This window comes from Cyanistes caeruleus, chromosome 4 (assembly GCF_971803275.1).
Source record: "Cyanistes caeruleus chromosome 4, bCyaCae1.hap1.1, whole genome shotgun sequence".
Lineage (NCBI taxonomy): Eukaryota > Metazoa > Chordata > Aves > Passeriformes > Paridae > Cyanistes > Cyanistes caeruleus.
Genome location: NC_141704.1, coordinates 9,566,848 through 9,589,317, shown reverse-complemented (window position 1 = coordinate 9,589,317; position 22,470 = coordinate 9,566,848). Strand labels below are relative to the sequence as shown.

The window sequence follows — 22,470 nt, the reverse complement described above, 5'->3', positions numbered from 1 at the left end:
GTACCTTTACACTAAGGTAAACTAGATGTCAAAGTTGGCAAACTTGAAAAGTAGACCATGGTATTTTTCTTTCTCTCTCTAATAAATGAAATATTCTAAGTATTAAATTGATAAAGTCTAGCTGATTTATTCAATAATTTATCACAGATTGTTGGGATTATACTTACCAACTGAAAAAATGTCAACAGGATAATGGAATTATTTTCTTCAACTTTCCTTCAACTACTAAAAGAAGGGACTTTAATTTGGGTGAGTTAGAGCTGGTAATGGAAAATTAAACTAATAGTTTTCTTTTTACCTTTTCTTTCTTTTTTCCACTGACAGGAATACTTAAGATATAGATACCTTCAATTATATTTCAAATGTCAAAACACAACCTGCAAAATTAATACTGAATTTTAGAGGAAAGTTCATCTAATTTCATCATCAAATGCTGCTGATGAATACAGGTTCAACAACACTTCAGCTGAATGTAGCTGGATTTGGAGTAATCCTGTAGTTGCTATGGGAACCATTGGACAGTATGATTAAATTATCAATCATTTATAAAACTAGAGGCACATCTAATTTGAAGCTTACTTGATCTTGGTGTTGACTTAGTGGTCGAGAGTGTGACAACTTCTCTGGCAGCCTTCTGTCAAGGATGTGTCCATTCTCCAAACGAGGCTCTCTGGGCTTGTCAAACCAATCTGTTTCTTCCCGACGGAGATGATAGGCTTTGAAAACCAAGGACAGGTCAAATGCTCTGGTCCAGTGCTGGGCAAAGGGCAAGAATGTGCATTGTGCATAGCAAACATGCAGAGTGGTTACTAACTGGCCATGCAGCTAAAGCAAAGTTAGGTGAGACTTGAGACATTGAACTTGAGCATTATTTAGCTGTGAGACAGCAAAGGGAGAAGATTCTCTTTATGTCAGAACCATGGATAATAAATACAGAAGAAATCTACCAAGTGCTATAGCCACATCCTCCTTCTGGCAGCTGAGAAATACACTGCAGATTTCACATATCTTTAAAATGTTTGCTGAGAAAAATTTAGTCATATTATTTACTTTGCAGCAGACTAAGAAAAAAAAACCCCAAACTCAGAAAATCCAACTCAAAACCCAAAATAACCAGCCCTCAAAATGCAAACTCCACTAATTCCCAAATTTCTGAACTGAGTATTGTTCCAAATATTTTGAAATAATCTAGAACTACATATAAGAAAATTATTTCTTTATGAAATTGATATCAAACCAAGATATTTATGAAATTTCTTTATGAAATTGATATCAAACCAAATCAAAAAAGATAGGAAACCAACCTAGTTACTGAAATTCTAAGCAGCAATATTACAGGTGTTCTCATTTTTAATTCCATCCCCCGATTTTTCAGTATGAAACTTTGTGTATGGATTTTTAATGTTCTTTCTGCAAAAATTCTATGAGACTAATATTCTGTTTGCAACAGTAAGTGTTGTACTATGCATCTTTTGGGGATCAAGTAATGTCATTTCACTGGAATCAGTTTGCAAATGCATTTATTTATACTTACTGACTATTGGGTCAACTGACATTGGTGTCAGTCACTCCATTGGGATGAGAATCATCTCCTGTTTTCATCTGTGTTGCCAATCAGTGTAAACCAAGGCATTGCTCAGATAATGCAATGCAGAATGTAAGGCAAGCTTGAATTGTATGCTTTATTAAGCAAGATAAATTTGGAAATCAAAGGAAGACAATATTTGTTTCAGCAAAACCACAAGGAATTGCAAACCTTAAATAAGATCAGTTTTTGCTGTAGTAACAAGAGTGAATGCATATGACACAGAAAAGAATTTAAAAGGAAAAATGGTAGTGTTAGCAATCTTTCCTGTTTAGTTGTGAAAGTAAACATTATCTATTTGGTTTAAGAAATAATTTTTAAAAAATGGTTATGGGAAAAAAGGAAATTGTGTTTTTCATTACTATTTTCTTAAAATTTTCCAAAAGGAGGATAAATATATATGCATGACCTTTTTGAAAAAAGTATGTTGCATGTGGTAAAACCAACACTCTATATTATATTAAGCCTTCAGAAAATTTTTAATCTTGATTTCAGATATTATGCAGTCTCTTCCTTGACTGTGCATAAACTTAATCTAACATGAAAAGGTTTATTTAATATTATTTAGATAAGCATATATGAAACAGTATTGGAGGTTGATGCTTATCTTGCTACTGATCAGTTATTAACTCCTATCAATAAATCATTATGATCTAGCATGCAAATATTTCACACTCTACACATTTATGCCAGGTGACCAGTACCTGCACAAAGCAGGCTCATTCATAACTCATCCTGATAGAGTTTCTTTCTGAAGCTTGCATGAAGAACCTAACACATAATCCTGACCCCAGATGTTAATGCTGGCTATCACAATCTGTGTCATCATCTCAGCAGATGAAAGAATGATTTCTTTTTTCCTCCTGCCTCATTTGAAATAACTTTTCCTGGATTACTTCTCTTCAAAGTGTAGTATTCCATACTGCAATTCAGACCAGCCTACTTTTTTTTTCTTTCTTTCTTTTAATCAAACTGTGATGAATGTGTATATTTTATTGAAATTTAAGAAGTTATAAATGCATGTGTATACAGACACACACACACACACCACACTCACATGTACATCCACACTCCATTGGCTTTGGCTTGCACAGCTGGGATTTGTTACAGCTGGAAACCTCACAACAGCCAAGATGAACCACTGACATCTTAGAGAAGTCATCCTTTTATTCTAAGGCTAACAGAATGCAGCCAGATGGTTCCACCCAAACAGATAAAGCAGCTGTGATTGAACTCCAGGCTGTGGGATCCAAGAAAATCTGAGAAGTAACAGCAATCACTCGAAATCACACAGATGAAAAATTACAAGGAATCGGCTGTGTTGATATCTTGATGACTTGATATCTCAATTTAAAATTTCTAAACTCTGTCGAAGAATTGCCAAATTAGCATATAAAAGAAAAAAAAAATACTTGAGGTGAGAAATGGTACATTTTATATCTTCTGAAGAGCAAGGGCTATTTATGTTTATAAAATTGAGTACTAGCTTCAGTGTTCTTGAAATTTAGTATCTTCAGCATATTTAATAATGTGTGGAAAGTGGCAGCTGTGGGGTTGACAGAGATCTGCTTGCTGGATCTGTTTTCACATACTGGGAACCCTGAAAAAATTCCAGGTGTTTCAAGATCCCATAATGCTGTTTATTTTCAAAGGGCAGCTCTGGATATTGTGCTCTTTTGACACTAAGGCTACTTTTTTAACCTGTTTGAAGTTTGAAATCCCAGTGTAAGCACTACTTATGTCTTGAAGTACAGTTTTAAGGTTTGTTACAGTATGTACTTAGTCAAAAACAGGTTTGGACTCAAAGTCCTATTTGCATTCTCTTCTAGTATTTGTTATGGGTGTCACTTATAAAAAATGAAAAGAAAGTCAAGCATGTCTCTGAGTTAGAACCAAAGAAAAGAAATTTAAATTTGACATTTAAACTTAAATTAATTTTTAAAAGTCTCTTAAGATGATAAATCAAGCTGTATCACGAGAAGAGTTTTCCTAAGACAGTACTTAAGATTGATTTTTTTTAAAGAAATCTCATCAAGACCATGCAGCAGTTGCTTAAAATAAAGAGAAGCTGCAAAGCAAATTGTGCTAAAAGGTCAGATGAAACATATCAGAATAGCTGTGCACTGTCAGAGCATCAGATCACTACAGAGAAGATTGCAGTTCCTAAAAAAGAAGGCCATTACTTTCTCTAGAAATGCAATTGCTTCTTTTGAACACTTTTTATCTTACACCAAAATTATTAATTACTTTCAATACAGGTTACTTGCTATTAGACTGCATATTTGAAAGTAATGTCATGAAGTGTTTTGGTTTCCCAAGAAGCAGGCTACTTGTGAAGACAAAATTTGATAGGAATTAGAAAAAGATGGCTGAAAGGGGAAGCCCTGAGTGACATATCAATCTAATACAGAATATGTGAATTGAATTAGAATACTACTGAAAGGGTCAAACTAATTTAAAAATAGAGACTGATTTAAAACTGAAATGTGTTCAACTTGAGGTGTTACATGTATGTCTTGTACAAATATATATGAGAAATATAATGCACTGTATGGCAGGTATATAATTCCCTATTCATATTCCCTGTTCATATGAGGAAGAATAGAATCAGATTGGATTTTTCTTTGGTCCAGGTTGGTTCTCCTCAGTTTTCAGGAGAAAAAGTCCTGTATCTTTCACAATGTGACTCTAGAATGACCCATGAAAGTCACAAGCTGAGAGGAGACAAGACAGCATCTGCTTATTTAGGAAGAATGATATGAGTTGCAACTCCAGGAGTTCCTCTCAACTGCTTTCAGATTTAATTATAGGACTGTGTAATAAGGATTGAAGAACAATAAAAACAGTTAAGCTTCTGATAAGTATCAAAAAAGCTGATGACCATGAGTCTCCCCAGAAACACAGAGTTCATCGGGGGTTATAAATATCTAAGAAATACGAAGAGAAACTTAGAGAACAAAGCCCTTAGTATGAAGTATGAGAAAGGATAATAGATCATTTTTTCTAATGCTTATGAAAGATTCAGCATGTGTAAAAAACCAATAATGCAATAATGAACGGAGGTTAGTAGAAATGTGAAAAATAAACCATACTACTTCATAATCATGCAAATGTGTCTTTTGAGACAATCATTGCCATTTACAGACAATAGAGCGCATGCAAAGTCTCTTTTATTGTGCAGTAAATACACATAAGAAAAAGTTGAGGGAGTGCATACAATTTTGAACATATTCATTTCATTTGCCTTAAACTGTCTTTCTGATTTTTAAACAATTTAGAATAAATTAAGTCTGAACTGACTCAAACAAAACTGATACATAATTTGCAATTATTAAGTACTCAACATCAGTTTAACATTCTGCTGTACTTATTCAGAAGCAGCATTTTTAATTGCACTATTTATAATACATCAGAAAGGTTGCTTTCATGAACTTAAGTGAGATGAACTCTTGTGCTTATTTGGCAGACGTGTATGGGGTGCATATAAAACCAGCTACACTGCATAATCCATCAACAGAAGTAAAATACTTTATGTAAGTTTATTGAAGGATGAGATTGTCTTGCACCATTCAAATGACAAATTATCTTACATAATCACAATTCTGATTGCACAGAAGTCCACATGACAGGATGCTTTCAACAAACTATATGTAGAACGTTATTTTGCTATCATGTTAAGCTCTATATGGTTCTAACATATAATATGTACTTAATGAACAGACTATTTCTATATAAACACAGACCTAAATTGGTGCATCGGGAGATGGAATTATAATTTTTTTCAGTTCTATCATGAAATTTCATGCACATAAAGTTACTGGAGTTTTTTAGAGATTTGGGAGATTATTTCCAAATCCCAACAAAAACTATTGCAAATAAGTTCAATGATTCACAGTCACTGGAGAGAGCTGCACATAAAGACTGATGGCAGAGTCTGTACTGTACATGGAATGTTCTACACAGTATCATTGAAAAGTAGACATAAACAAGTGAAAAGGAAAATGCACAAGCAAACCAAAAGGAAAGCAAATCAACAACAATATAATAGCATGCTATAGTAGCTTAACACCATCCAGAAATTGTTAGGGTAAAATAAAAAATATCAAAAAAGACAAAACAAATCAACCCCCAAAAATGTAGATACACAGAAGATGCACCAAGGAACAGAAAAAGAACGAGTCTTTGAAGTGTAACAAAAATCAGACACATGCATAGAAATGAGGATTTGTGTTGTGATAGTAAGATACCAGTCTGAGGCCTAATTTACCTTCACTGTCTGACATGGCATGCTGGAAGTCATCCATGATGAAGGCTATATCTCGATCATAGCCTCGAGTCCGTGACTCCTCCCTCATATGCTGCTGGACCTCAGGTAATGAATGGCTCGATCCAAACTGGTCCCTGGTATCTGCAGATATTGGTGGCAAGGGTCCAGCTGCCGCTCTTGCCATTCCCATTGGCTGTCCAACAGGACTTAGTGGGCTCTCCTCCTCTGAGTTCTGCGCTACTATTGGGATCCTTCCCCTGCTTTGGCTAATAGGCAGACTGGTGGGTTTAGTTCTTCCAGAAGGTGCTGCATGGCTAAAGGAAACATCTAAAGGTTCAGCTTCTTGAGCTTTCAGTCTTAAAGAAGAACTGGAAGAATCCCTTTTCAGTGACAAATCAAGCCCATACACTGAGGAGGGCCTAGATGAGGGCCTAGATCTACTACCACTGCTATAAGACTTGTCTGCTTCGTCTTGTAGTGTGGCTCTCATTGTTGGACCTAGTGCAGTCCCAAGGCCTGCTCCAATGGATGACGTCAGTGGTGGCCCCATGTACTTCTGTTGGTCACTGATGTTTTTTCTAAGGCCATAAGTGATATCATCCTGAAGAAGCCTTGCCCTAGTAGTAATTCCCCCAAGTGTTGAAGTGCTAGAAGTCATATAGCTTGAATAGTCAGGCTCAAGGTCTCTGCTTTCTTGGATAGGTGAAAACTTTGTTAGTTTGGGGTCTATCAAGGCTTTCTTGTGTTTTGACTGCTTCTGGTAAAGGAGGGCTGCTGGGAGCTGCTTAGCAGCCTGTTTCTCAAGAGTAAGCCTACCTATGCTATACTTCTCAGATTTTGGAAAATGCCTGTAGCTGCCCTCTCCGTGGTAATACTGTGACAGGCCAGCCAGATGATCGAGACTTTCTGCACCTCTACGGAACTCTTGCTTTATCTGGTGTTTCAGAAGTTTGAGCTCATAAGGGTCCTCCATTGGGTCTTCATCAGCTTTAACATAGGAATGTAGCCTAGAGGAAGTCTGTAGTGGTGCTAGGAAGTCTGACACTTCTTGTGCTCTCCTGGCCTCAGTTGTGCGAAGAAGTCGATCTGTTTTGGTCAGATCTTTCTCATGGAGGCTAAAACTGGAACCAAGAGTTCCTGTTCCTTTAGTAAGTTCTCCTATATCATCAATCAGCACATAATTTCGGGGTGTATGGTGGTGGTCTATATCTGCATAGAATGAATCTGCAGATATGCTTGATATAGGGCTGCTCGCTATGCTGTTTCTCTCGTCTAGTCCTATCCTTAAGTCCAAGGTGGAGTATTTACTGCCCAGCTGGGAAACTGCATAAGTATTGTCAGTTGAAACTGGTGCTATCATGAGAGGCTGATTGCGAATTACATCATAGTTTGTTGTTATCTTAGGCTCCAAATATAATGTGGTCTGTCTTGGCTTTGGCTGTATCACCATCATCTGTGATGGGAGTTGATATGATGGCTGTTGAGATGGTGGAGGTTGAGCCTGTGGGGTAAAGGACATAGTAGCTCCTGTCTGGAATGCTGTCTGGGTCTGATAGGGTGAAACCTGCTGGTGATACAAAGGCTGCTGTTGTTGGTAATGTGACTGCTGTGTAAATTGAGTTGGTGCTTGAGTTGGAAGGGCAGGAGATGAATACTGATATTGAGCATATGGGCTTGTAGCAGGGGCAAACTGTGTTTCTGGCTGGGTTTGTGGTGGTATAAATTGGTTAAATTCTGTCTGGGGTGCAGTACGTGGTCTTTCCAAGCCATGTTGAGTTTCTATTCTGGTTGACCTGGTATTATTAACTTCACTGTCTGACATATAATCACGTTCTTCTGCTACTCCTTGGAGATAGGCACGCTCTCTCTTTTCTCTTTCTTTTAGTAGGGCTTCTTTCCTCCTATTAATGCCCATTTCCAAGTATCTCAACTTGGCATCTATTTCTTTTTCCTCCTCATCTAGCTCTGCTTGTTTCTTCCTAAGCTTGGCTGATTCACGTTCGACCAGATCCAATTCCCTGTCTATATCCTGAAGAATTTTGGCTCTTGCCATAGTGGTGGTCCTACAAATCCTTCTCCGTGAAACTGATCCCACAGAAGTATATGGGGACTGAGTTCCTGCTGTTGCTTCCTCTGGAGGTGGATTGGGAAGAGTCCTCTTCACCTTCTTTTGAGTGCTGGATGGAGTCATGCTTGAAGAACCTTTTGACTGCAATAGAAGAAACAAGATTGAATCACTATTCTGAAGGGAAATTAATCATAAATTATTTAGATTTTTTTTCAGGGTGTCTTTTTAACTTAACCACGTACTTTCCTTAAGACAGAGAAAATTTTGTATCTGTGATTAAGCAGCAAAAAATAGAAAGAAAAATGGCTATCAGTCTGCTAAAGATGAACAATCTAATAAAAAAATAAGAGTGACGCTCACTAGGACTTTGTTTAGCCTAAGATTAAAAAATATACCTTATATTCTTAAAATTGAATCAATGGTAATTTAAAAGTTTTTTCTTTTTTTTTTTTATAATTTCTGAATGCTTATACATAAACATATTCAACACATATGTGTGTGGGAGGGGAATATATACACATATATACCTCCCTTTTATACAACATTTAATTTAATAAAAAAATCTATATAATTATAAATGTACTTACATAGACATTCATATTTAAATTTACATATAATCTCTATGGTTGAATAGATGACTCTGAGCCAGACACTGAATGCATGCCCATAAGCTATAACTTGTACTGAAATCCAGACAACAAAGCAGAACATCCTAGTGACAAGACAAGTAGTTCTTACGTGATCATTTTTGCCTTATATCTGATGCTAAATATATATATATATATTCAGGGGATCTTCTTGCTTCTTACAAAACTGGTATAAGCTTTCTTCGGTTCACTGAAGACTTTCATAAATGAAATTTGTTCTGTTTAGAAAGCTACAGTTTAAAACTTAAAAAAAAATTAAGCAGTGTAAAATTATAGGGATTTAATTCTGTCTAGATGTCCAGACTTCCCCACAGTTAATGGTAGAAGAGTGATTCATCCTGATTTAGAACTATCTACCTTAGGCTGATAATTATCATTTTTTGAGTTGCTAATCTCTCTTCATCAGCTAGGAAAGTAGGCAATGCAACTGGTTAGATGCAATTCAGTTTGCATCCCAAAATACTAATTTTGTTTTTTTTTTTAGTTCTGAAGTTTAGACTCCCATGCAATGTACAGAGATTAAGAGGTGGGACCTGAATGATTTTGAAATTGTATCCTATCTCCCTAATAGCTTCTTACAAATTTTGCCTTAGGAAAGGAAAAGAGATTGATCTACACACATACACTGAAACAAAAGAAAAATCAGCTCAGCCATTACAGAATGCAGGTGACATGTTAATACCAACATATGGAAACATTTTAGCCCAGTTTATTAAGGGCAGAATAAAAACAATATTGATCAAATTGACTCTCCTGCCTCTGCAGACAAGGACAGCATTTCTGCAAGGATTAACTGCTTTTAGTTAAACATGGTATTTCTTTAGGAATAAATTTTACTTCACTCAGATAAGATACAAATAATATTAATTTTAAGTAGGAGTTTATACATCAGTATTATCTCAGTTTATTTTAACATGGCATCAACAAACAATACAAGTTTTTAAGACGTATTAAGAATTCCCTTTTGCTGCTCCTCTATTACCTAGCTTTAAAGAATTATAATAATCACATTGTTTGGATTTTTAAGGAAATGTTCACTACCTTTTAAAGTGCCATTTATGCTCTTTCATTCTCTTTATCTAAATTCCATCAACTTTTGCATGTTTCAGATTTCAATAAAAGCAATTTAATCTTTTCAGCTTCCCATGGCCATGTCTCAAACCCATGTTGTGCCAACAAATCAAAGGAGCTAATTTTATCTTGCTCAGCATGCACTTATAAGCAAAGACAAATTAATCATCTACAGTAGGTCTAGTTGGCTGATGTTTTATATTGTAAAATCAGTGTAATACCACTGTTATTTCCCCTGCCTGAACTGAAATAGGAATCACAGATGGTGAAGAATTCACAGATGGTCATTGGTATTGGGAAGCACTATTAATAAAACAGTCATTAGAAGGTCTACAATACTTTATGGAATTAATATTTTTCAGATAATAGTTAAGTTGCTGATGCATAAATCTCAGTGCCAGATTATTGTGCATTTTAACAAAAAAAAAAAATTTGTTTTTAAATCTCCTTGCATATGAAGAAACTTAAACTAATAGATATTATAGGAAAATGTACCATTTGTTTTTTAAAAAGTATTGATAACCTCTCATTTTTAGCTACTATTCTCACAAAAGGAAGACTTAATTCCTTTTACTTGAGATTTATACTGACACAAGAACAAGAAAATTAATACTATAATAAAATGTGTGCCTGTTTCTTGTTCCTGGATATTTCCATCATCACTTATGTTAGCATGCTAGCTGTGAGGTGTCTTAGTAGGTTGAAGGGAAATTCAACTGCAGTATTTTGACAGACAACTTTAAAGTGGCTGTTAGTAGTATTTGCATTTCCTTTGAATTTGTTAAATAGCATGGAAAAAAAAAAAAAAGACAAGCTATGGCTGACCTTTGCCAAATTCTAATCTCTTTATAAAAAAGAATTGGGAGTGGAAAGGAGTAATTGTGCTGTTTAGTCCTATCTCTATCGTTTTGGTCATTGTCTCACATTTATAGTGGTATGCTCATTTCATATTGAAGTACCAAAGGAAAGACGGGGCAGAAACCTTCATGAGACCACTCTGGAGCCACATAAACCTATCAAATACAAGCAGGCATTCTTAGACCTTATAATCACTGGTTAAAGGTTAAGTTAGATGTCAGACAGGTGACCTTAGCAAACTCTCTGACTGAATAAACAATGAATTTTTCTACTATATTTTACCATGTTTTCCATCTTATTTCTAGTCAGTTTACTTCTAGATAACTATTAGCATCCTCATTAATTTTTAAAAATAATTTTTTGTTTGGCAAATGATCATTCTAAATGTTGAGTGTAATTATCAAGAACTAGAAGTAAATTATACTGTTTTTTTCTTTTACCATGATGCTCATATAAATGTTATTACTTTATGGCTGACCCTTGTGTGATTTTATACTAGTCTGGGATATCCCTTCAGGGTGGACTTAATGGTAATCAGATCTGCTGCTGAGGCAAAGCTGACCTTGTTAAAATAGAGCCAAAGCTGATGCTTGAAATAAAGCTACAGAGATGTTCTCCCCAATACTACAAACTAAAGAACTGAGGTACAAATATCTTCCCCTTCCACCACCACTCCTTAAGTCTAACAAAGTTTTGAAATAAACATAGGAGGAAGTCTCCTCAGTCTTGCAGTTCAGTGACAAGATAACATTTGAGTAAGGAAGTCAAAAGACTGAGCTGAAGGTTGCATGCAAACAGACTTAGCAAAATCTTGCTTTTCTGCCTTGCCAATACGCATTAGTCTTGATGTGAGTTATAGTCTGAGCTTGAATTTGTAGAGGTCATCTGGACAAAGACTTGTGAGCACTGTTAAATTGTGTAGTGACTTTGGAATAACTCCTTTGCAATGATTATTCTGTTCCTTGTGAATCTTTCTAAAAATACCTTATTCTACCTATTTTTGTCTCTTTTAATTTGAAGTCATTGTTGACAAAGCCAGCAAGACTCTGACCCACTACAAGAATCCTTCAAGTACTAGGAAATACTAATATGTTCTGCTGCTTTTTATCATTTTTAAAGAGACAGTTTACTTTGGGGGAATGAATAGCTCAGGATACTTGTGATAAATTTCTACCTCTAAACAGTGTGTTTGATTCTAGCTATGCAATCTTTCTTGTCCTCTTCTCAAAATGGTTTTTGAACATGATATGCTGCACTCCATTCAGGTAGCCATGTTTGGATATTAGTTTCATTTGCTCAGAAGCTCAGTTGTCACACTAGAGCACACAACTCTTGTATACTTCTTTCATGTTTTGAATTTTACTAGTAAAAATGTAATCCTTATTATTCATTCCTCTTTTAAAATTTTCTGTGATCACAACACAAACTCCAACTTCTTTGGTCCTCTTCAGAGCTGACAAAATTAGTCTGCACATACATATATATTTTTGTATAAGTAGGGAAAAGTCCTGAAAATAATTTGTACAATATGTATGCATATATGCATTTGCAGAAGCCAATTACAATTGTGATGACAGCGTCTTGTTAGTTTGTCATGACCAGACTCTCTATACAATAGACACAGTGATGTCAGACTACTACAGCCTGTGGTGCTGTGAAAATCAAAGGTAAAGTGGATTAGAGATGAGACTACTCCTCTGCCAGTCCCCAGAAGACTCAACAGCATGGTGAAAATCCTATTCTATACCACAGAAGAATCCACCTTTTGCAGGGCTAGGCTCCACAAAACATTTGACGCTAATTTGCAACACACTTTAAATGTCAGCAGAAAGGTGGCTGTATTCTGTTTTTTCTGCCACCAGAAAAACAATGCAAAGAATATTTTTTTGTCTTCAAACAAGTACCATGCAGACAATAAACTCTATCAGAAAACTCAGGAGTAGAATAAGGTTGAGAGATGAATGCTGATGTGTTAATGAAATTGCTGAGAGTAAACTGTTTTCACTTGGTATGATGTCAAGTATTGGAGGAATAGAAATTACTCTCCCATTCAGAAAAAAAAAAAAAATCACCTAGGGTTGGGACCAATGCAGATGGTTAAGGTGAAGCCTATGCTGTAGCCCACTTTCCAGTTCTCACATATTGGATTTTTCATGTAACAAAAACCTTCCCAAATGCAACCCCTACAAAGCCCCAAAATGCACAGTTGAAATTGCAATTGTATGATAGCTGTTCTACTCACAAAGGGTTGGAATGTGTTACTCAGTACTACAGCATTTGCTCACTGTTAGAAATGTATCAGAAGAGCCAGAAATTTTGGCAATTTATAATTTCAAACATTTAATTTTCTACAATGAATCCACGAAAATATGCTATCATTCATTAAGGACTTCTTGGTAATGTAACAGTATCTTTAAAATTCCTTGCAAATGAGACCCATATCCTAAAGAGACTGACATAATACACTAGGTATTAGAGTATTTCATCTTAAGTATGGAATCCTTAACTACATCTTCTTATAAGTGCAGAGGTCCTGAACAATGCTTTGTAACTTGTCCTGTGCAAAGAAAGTTTCTCATATGAGTTTTTATGGACACTTCTGGACTCAATATCTATTTTGTGGTAACTTGATGAGAAGGGGCCACCTATGTTAACCCCTGGTTAGCAAACATTAGAGCAAGAGTACTGAAAAGCTTTTCTCCACTGGCTAAGGCTGATATAGGGGCACTTCTATAGCATGAGGAACCACAGAAGGGACTCTCCAATGAAGCCATCTGGTTAAGGAAGGCAGATGAGTTGTGTATGGTAAGGCAGATATATAGGAACATGTATTTAATAAAAGCTGGTCTCATCACCAGTGTGAGAATGGAGTAATACATGCTCTGAAACAAATTCTAACCAATAGTAAAAGCTTATCATACAACCAGTACTGCCTTGGCTTGTGTGCCATTGCTGGCAAGGGTAGTGGAAGATTAATTTGATGAGATGAATTTGGCCATGTATCAGGGAGTGAAATACCCTGCTTCATGAGTAATATACTCCAGCTTTCCTTCAATGTAACTCTTGTCTTTTTCTTTTCTGCAAGTATGTTGCTCTGGGGACTGAGCAGTCAGGCAGAAAACTAAGTTTCTAAATCACTACACAGCAGCACTGAGATGTCAGTCAGTCTGATTTTCTCTAGGTTTTTTGGTTTGTTTTGGTTTTTTTCCTCCTTTGGAGGCCTCTAAAGACAAATTTCTTTTCCATTAACACCAATATGCAGTTTTTAGAAATAGTCTATTCTGAAACAATAAGCTTTTTTCAGTTTTTTTGCTTTCCTTCATGTCAGTCAGAGTCATTCATTCCTGAGATAAATACTTTTGTACTTTCTATCCCCTTACTCCTTTCATTTTCACTGTGAAATTGTTTGAAATTGCCATTTTCACTTCAAATGCACGGAGGACAACACAGTGCACTTCCTAACAGCTGACGTGACGTGAGATACCAACTTCTATCCTCAGTTAAACACATAAAAGCCCATATGCTTCTTTTGATCTTGAGAGGAGAAGGAAGAAATTCAAAGGAAATTAGATATGCAAACTACAGACAGATGTGGCCCTTACACTGTGATTTTCAAAGAGATCTAAATCTACATTTCATCTACTTTATGAGAGCAGACGTAATAGTTGTTCCCAGTTGTTTGCACAGAAGACAGTTTTACACAGACTAACTATTTGTGATTCATTTGGAACAGGAATGACAAATTTGCCTATAAAAGGTAATGGGGCAATTCCCTTCTCAATTTCTAAAAATTAGAAATAGCAGCTTAAATCAGCAGTAATACATCATTGAAAAATTATTTTTAAGAAAGTTTTTAAGAAAAAATGAAATCCATTGTTTCAAAACTTTGATTTAAATAGTGTAATTGGAACAACATTCCATGTATATGCATTCAAAGGATTTTAGACAACATACACATTATTCACAAGCTTACATTTTAATTCCCTTACCTTACTTCTACAGATCATATCTATACTGTTTGCTTTTTCTGCTCACTAAAAACGGTCCTTTTTCCCCATTGCCTAAGTACAATTCACCACTTTTTGTAATTTTTTTTTTCCTTTTGTAGCTTAAGCCTTATTCAAAAGGGAAACATTTCTGGTTAACTCACGGTAACATTACCTCCAAAACTCATTATTCTCTTTTTTCTTCCCAATTTCTTCTCCCCCTCTGCTATCCTGTGCTATTTATCTTTGCAACCATATTACTTGTCTTTTCAAGGTGTACTGGGATAGCAGTTTACATGATAGATTCACTGTTCAATTATATAAAATGCACACAGAATTGCAAGTATCTCAGGTGATTTGCAAAGGGGAAAAATCTCTGGCAGATTGATTCAGACAATGTGCATCTGTCGAGCCAATAGAAAGAGCCAAATTTTCTGAGTTGAGTACTGCTTCTGCATTGAAATCTCTTTACCAAATGGGCTCAATATTCTCCCCATTATTCAATCTCTGAAAAAGAAAAGAAGGAAACATAAGGAAAAGGAAGGGGAAAGGGGAAAGGAGAGGAGAAGAGGGAAAGCCTGTCCTCAAACTGGAGTATCATGTTCAGAATTTATTTTCCGAATGACAAGTACAGATTTCATACTTGCCTATGAAAGGCTAGAAAACACTGAAGGAAATACACAGCTCCTAGGTAGGCAATACCTACTGATGCTTCCTAAATGCTAGTCTTTATATGCTCTGTACTAAGATATGTTAAATATTCTCAAGTATTTTATTTATATATCAGTACACTAAAAGCTATTGAGGGCCTTCACAGAAAGAAAATACTATTCTACGCTTGTTGCAATGCTGCATTTTCAGTATCAACTCCAGCTCATACTCTCAGAGCTAAAGTACTACAGCCCTACTCCACAGTCAAAGCCTGATAAAGAATTTAAAACAAGTCATTCTATCTGTGAATTAAAATCCTTCCTCATTTGCTAATTACTTTCAAGAAGATATCAATTTTTTTTAAAATACAAAAGGAAGAAAATGAGTGAATTTTTCTATACATCGTCTTCCACATGACTCAGGAAAGTTTCTGAAGAGGAGAATTGCTAAGCATATTTTACTTTGACAACCTAAAAGATTATGATATAAATGACAAAGCAGAGGACAAAGAGTCTATGTAGGAGTCTATGTATTGAATAACAAAAACCTGAAGAAGGGAAACATTCATTATATGGAGAAATAAAAATGGCAAAATTAGAGTTCCTCTGAGGAAGGTGCTTAACAAGATTAAGACAAAGCCTGTAGATTCATGGTAACTGTGGACTATACTATAACACTGTATATGACACTACAATATAATTAGTCTTCCTTAATCAGTCATCACTTCTTTTTCTCCCCTCTGTTGTTTCACTGACAGTTTAAAACTTCTCTGCCTTATCTGTTATAAAAAGTTATCAAAAGTTATTAAAATATATCAAAAGTTATCAAAATTTCTATGACATGGGTGGACAATTTGATGCCTGTGATAGATTAAGATACATATATTGTTTGCACATGATGAGCCCTGTCTCCAACACAACCCATTTTTGGATTTAGCTAACTAATGACAAAGAACTCTACCTTAGTAATGTGTTTCAATATAGAGGCAATGTGATTCTGCCACTGGTAATTTAAACAAGCTATATTAAAAGATATTGTACCAAAATATTAACTGTTAGCTTTGGGATTTGTTGATTGCAAAGGTACTTGTGGCAGTAAAGAAAGGCATCAGTCAACTTTATTTTCAAATAACAAAATTATTGGAGTAAATCTTTCTGCATGTAATGAAATAGCCTTAGCATAGGCTCATTCACTAATAGTGATACTAATAATGATACACCATTTCTCATCATGTAACACACAAATCATTATGTGTTATACCCCTCCAATAGAATAATATATTTTATTTGAAATTCAGATTTCATCTATGGAAAATTTTATAGGACTGTAAAGGATATTTTCCCAGTAAATGAGAATATACTTTAATTTCTTTTCATTTGCAATCTAACTGAGAATCCTGGCCAGAAAATACTCATGAGAAAAATTCAGAAGAGTTTATACTTATCAGTATGATATGCATATGCTGAATTGGCACCATCTGTATTCAACAGACATTAGGCTACTTTGCAAACTTTCAGCAACAATTAAAAAAAGGAAAAAAATAACTAAAATTCCTGCAACAATCAACACTAACCCCCCCCCCCCCCCTTTATATTTGAAAGAAGGAAATATTCATCTTGTTTCTTGTTTAATATTAATCTTGGGAAAAAAAACCACAAAAACCAACAACAAAAATTTTGTGAGAAAATCTTGGCTTTTTCTGCCTGTCCTTCACCACAGACTTCCTCCACAGGAGGGTAGCTGAGGAGACACCACATGCTGTACCACAGCCCTTGTTTGTTCACAAGTGTGAGGATTCATCTGCCCAAGCACAGGCATCATGTGCAGAGTTAATCTGAGCTAGTCCTTCAGATTACTGAATTGAAAGTGCATTTTTTCTTCAGCTCACTCCATAATCACACCTGTTTCTCTTGACAACAGTGGAAATAGCCTCATGCAACACAGATGCCACCTGTATGGCAGGTGTGTCTCAAGACAGGAGGTCATTCCCACTCACCACAACTAGAGGAGTTTCAATTCCTGCTTTTGGCTCCTCATGCAATATCTGCTTGAAGAAGAGTTTTAATCCTTTTGTCTTTTGCAGGAACCTCACCACCTCTTCAATTCTTCAGAAATTACACCCCTCCTCAGAAATCAGAGGTTCTGGGTTTGGGTCAGTTTGATCATTCAGGCAATATATACCTTATTATGTGCTCACAATGCTTTACTTCCCCAGTCTAAGATTAAAGGTGGCAGAGTGATTAGAGCCCTGATTAACCACTTTCTCCAAAATGTGGTTCATGCTGGGTAGCAGTGGCCATGTAGCTGCTGCTGTAAGGCACAAATTAGACAAACTCACCAAGTGCCCACCTGCCTAATTCAGGCCCTTCCACAGCTAAGCCTTCTTTTTCTATATTCTAAGCTCTGGCTTCATCCGTACTGCTGTGCACCTGCAGAATGGGCTGCATCAAATTTACCCCTCTCTTTCCAAAAGTGCCTTAAAATTACCAGCACAACGCATTCTGTTGGTGGAAAACATATTTCTTACTCATCTCTGGTACTATATACCATGGTCCCAATATTACACGTTGTTAGAAGAGAATAGAAACTAAAATAAGTTTGGGAAACTCTCCTTGATTGCTGATACTTGTCTTTCAGGCTTCAATCCAATCCATTCCAAGAACTCACCAGCTTTCAGGTCTTGCAGTAGACTCTGCATAAGCCCCTCTGCCTCAGCTGGACAAGCTGATCTATCCCTCAGTTTATGTTGCAAGTGTATTTCTCTCTCTTCTCTGCAGCTTCTCAGTGTCTTCCTTAAACTTCCTTCTGCCTGAAACTTTTCTTTCCTATCTCCCTCCACCCCTCAGTTTCTGAAGCACAAACATTCCCCCTAAAATACGCTCAGTTGATCCCAGGGCAGGCGCAACCCTCACACCTTTTAAAGAAATGTAGTTGAACCTGACAACAAACACACAGAGTAGATCATCTGCCACAGATGGCTAAACTTAGGAGGTGTGAAAACAACTCACAGTATGTCCGGATTTTCCATTACACTTTTTCTACAGAAAGAAAACATACTAGCCAGACCACACAAAACTCCATATTCCTATTCTTGTTCTCATATAAAAATGGAATTTCCAGTTTGTTACAAATCCATTTTTAAGTGACACAAATTAAACAAAACCCAATTAACCTCTCCTCTGAACCCACCCTTAAACTTCAAAAAGCCAATTTTTAAAGTAAGCATTAACCCTTGAATAAACCATACAGAAATCTGCTATACTAATACAAAACAGAGCATCTTCTCATGGAAGAAAAACAGCTTTCACTATGTTATCTGTTTAAATGGATACCAAAGTGAAACAGATTACCTGCCTTTTTTTTTAAAAAAAAAAAACCCAATATCTTAAAAGATATTTTACCATTTTTTTCAGAGTTTACTTTTTGTTTGTTTGGGGTTTTGTTTGTTTTTTGTTTGTTTACAAAAAAAGATTTTAGATGTATTATAGTCTCTGTTGACTCTGCACCAGATTTAAACCATGGAACTGGGAAACAAAAGTGGCAAATGCTTCATCATCTGTATTTAAAACTAGATTTGACATCAACTCCACCACTTTCCCAAAGAAATAAAGACAAGGCACTCAGCTTGGTATTCATTAGCTCAACTGAGTAAAACTGAATTTTTAGAACATCCTCATATAAAGGCATACATGGAGATAATATTTATATTTTATTATTTTACTAATTATTAAATATAATTTCTATTACTAGCACTGTAATCTACATTAATTTTCAGAGGAACAAGTATTCTACTCCTGGACAAATTACATCAGATGACAACCTTGTATGCAATGTGATATTTAATGCAACTGTGTAGGGATGAAGAAGAAGAAAGCAGTAACCTTTAATGAATTTTCTTCCTACTATTTTAACAGCAATTATACTATTTTAGAATCATGACCTTCCTCTTCCCATTTCTGCTTATTGTGACAAGCAGGACAGGAAGACAGAAAGTTGGCAAAGATTACTTTTAAACACTAATGAAGCTAAAAATACAGATAAGGTACCAAAAAAAATCAGAAGTTAATGTGAAATGTGTGCCATTTGCAGTTTCTAAACCTACATATGTAACAAAAAAAAAAAAAAAAAAAAAAGAGAAACAGAATTTAATGTAACAGCAGTATTTCAAGACACAAAATAGAAATGAAAATTATTATGGTTGGCCTGGAATTTAGGATATATATTCACTGCATATACAAAAGGAAAAAGGCTCTTTTCTTCCCTCTCATTTTCAGATCTATTATTCTTGTCCCAAATCAAGTCCATTGCTGCCATAGGTCAAAAAAATCAAGATAAAAACAGCTTTGCTTGATTATATGCATATGGACTATATCAATCACCCTAAACATGCAATATAATGTTTCCTATTACAGAAACACAGGAAATCATCATTAAAAGATGTTCACAGGAGAATGACAGATTTGGGTTGGTTCCCTTCTCTTTTATTTTCTATGTGTTTCATTCACTGCTTTAAAATTTCTAGCAACCCCATTAGCATTTGGTTACAAATAAAATAAAATTAACTAAACCCTGAAATGTATGTAACCATCCAAATACACATTTAGACCAGTGGAAGAGCAAGAGCTAAAAAAAATTAGCCCAAACCATCAAAAACTATTGTCTACTGAATACATTAGTGACATCTTATCTTAACAAAGTATCAGGCTTTGCAGTCATGCCATTCAGTATTTTTTGGGTCCAGAGAAGTTAACAGAAAGTCAAATGATTGTTCTCAAGTCTCAGACAGTTTGATGCTGACTGGGACCTATAGCAGCCTGAGGCCCAGAGTGATGATACATGTCCTTACAGAAAAGAAATGACAGTATTTATGGCTTGAGAGCAGAACTGTTGTGTGAGTGTGATTTGTCAGACATGTGCTCCCAAAGACTGAAAAAGGCAGAAGTAACTAATGGTTTTTAGCTGGTGAGGATGTCAGAAGAAAATGTTTCTGTAGACACAGATCCAGCACAATAAAAGTTTAGGAAAACAGTATTACAAAAATAACAACAAATGAGGGCTGCAGAGTATCAGGCTAAATATGAAAAGAACACTTATTAGATAGTATTTAGGTAGAAAAAGAGAAAAAATGGATAACCCTGAAAATGGTTCTTCTAAACATTCACTGCAAAATGCTACCACTAAGACCTTTAGCTAGGAGAGAAAGACAAGAAGCATAAACTTTAAACAGTTTAATACTGAAAGTCACCCTTCAGTTACAGGCCATAATGGCATGTTTAATGGCACTGTAGAGATGAGGAATGCCTACTTGAGACACTAAATAACTGGATGTTAGGCAGTATCTGATGCAGAAAAATAGTTTTGGTCATTAGTTCACCTATATAAAATCAATGACTTCAGAGTCTTTGTTTCAGTGTGTCTCATTTTGAGTCAAATCTGATTTTCTGGTTATTCTAGCATTATTAGCAGTTTAGGAGAGCTAAATGAGAAAACTAAAAAAATATTTCTATTTTATATTTTGCAAATTTTGAATATTTTTTGTATTCATTTGGTACTATTTAAAATATAAATATAGTATATTATCTAAGAAAAAGCAACATCTCTTAGCTGAAATTTTTTGACCCTGCAAAAACAGTTAATGTTTAAAGGGTCTCAGCTTTATTAGCCAGGCATTTATTTGCCTCTGAGCTAAGACTGGCAAAAAGATATTGTTTAGCATCAGTCATGCACTGATTTTAGAGCCTTGGAAAGAATAAGATAGTGAACATCAAGTCATCTTCCATGATGAACATTACTGTTATGTAATTTCTAAGTCATCAAGTCAAGTATCTATATGGTTTTACTTCATTTTCTGATGACAGTATTTATGGTCATAGATATTTGATAAGACTATAAGCAAAAGAACCTTTCTATAAACATTACAGAACTCATAAAACTTACAGCACCAGCTGTTTGTGTTATATCAGGAAATATGAAATAATTGAATTTTTTTAGATTCCTCTTCTGAAAGCACAGCAATCATTCTAGTACCTTGCTGTACTTATAGCAGCCAGGAACCAGGCTGCTGAATAGTGATGAAGATTATCTCGAATGGCGAGGCACTGATGGCATTTACCTCAGAATGCATCATCTAGGAGCTCTGTGAGATAGTGTGAAATTCCTTACTGTGTCGTTTGAACATCATTTTACACATATACACCAAGTACTGAATTAATGAAGAAACATTTTTCTTTATCTGCTCCGCTCTCTTTCTGGAAAACATTAAATCACTTTGCATCAGTTGACGATCTCATTTTTTACTGAAAATACGTGACTTAGTCAATGTCATGCAGGAAAGGCTGAATCAGATGGATTTTGATCTGAAATTGTGTTGCAGATTCTATTGTCATGAAATTGATTTCCAGCTGTTAAACTGCATGTGAAAAACCAAAACACTTGAAAACCTTCAACTTGTTTTTAAGTCTATTCTTCCTTCTGTAAAACCAGTTCAGGAGAAATTATAAAGCACAAATTTCATTTTGCTCATTCTCAATTGGCCACTAGATTTCCAAACTGTGTTTAAAAGTTGAATATTCTGAACTGCAAGAAGAGTATTTGTAGCATGCTTTTTTAAAAATGCTTTGAAGTTTAATACTAATTATTAGCAATCCTATACTTTCAGCAGAAAACTCACAACTGATGACAGACATTCAGAAATACGCATCAGAAATACACAGAAATATTTGAAAGCATTTACATGTTTCTCCCCATTGCATAATTAGAAAATGTTTAGGGCAATGAAGTTAAAACATACTTTATTTGAAATTTCTACTTATTGTGAGCAGGACACCATTTTTGATTCACTTTAATTCTTAATTTATTACTTATTTGTATGTGTAATATATGAACATGATTAAGATACACATCAAAAAATACTAAAATAAAAACAGAATCAAACATTTGATGCAAAAATGAGACTTTTAGAGTCTCAGCTACTCTATTGATATCTCCAGCTCAATGAACACGTTCAGAACTTTTCTGTGTATCGAACTCCTTCCGGGCTCTGAAGCAAATGGAGCTGATTATCACTGTCTGTCACTTTCCCCATTCCACCATTTACTTTATTGACTGTATTGTCTATACTTCCAGAACAAGTCAGACAGAAAATCCTTCTCCATTAATACAAGCTTTTGTTGTTGTTGTTGTTTTTAAAATATTTCCAGTAGGAATGGGTAGTAGAGGAAAAAACAACCCATGGTTGCCTGGTTTTGTTTTTTGTGGGGTATTGTTTTGATTGTGTTAATTTTTTGTTGTTGTTTTTCTTTTAAATGAAAAAATGTGTTTCAAGAGAATCACTATCT

At 35.3% G+C, this 22,470-nt stretch overlaps 1 protein-coding gene across 10 annotated transcripts in view; it reads right to left on the bottom strand.

Annotated features, from left to right (window-relative positions):
- Positions 1-22,470, bottom strand: part of PCLO (piccolo presynaptic cytomatrix protein) — a 314,517-nt gene that overhangs the window by 129,970 nt on the left and 162,077 nt on the right. For all 10 annotated transcript variants that reach the window (XR_015286096.1, XR_015286097.1, XR_015286098.1 and 7 more), the window contains exons 7-8: positions 5,853-8,061; positions 580-716 (exon numbers count right to left, since the gene is read on the bottom strand). Coding sequence is in view for 7 of the 10 variants with exons in the window: in XM_023919013.2 (XP_023774781.2) it covers positions 580-716; positions 5,853-8,061 (2,346 nt within the window). In the remaining 3 variants the exon portion in view is untranslated. The remainder of the gene's footprint in view (positions 1-579; positions 717-5,852; positions 8,062-22,470) is intronic.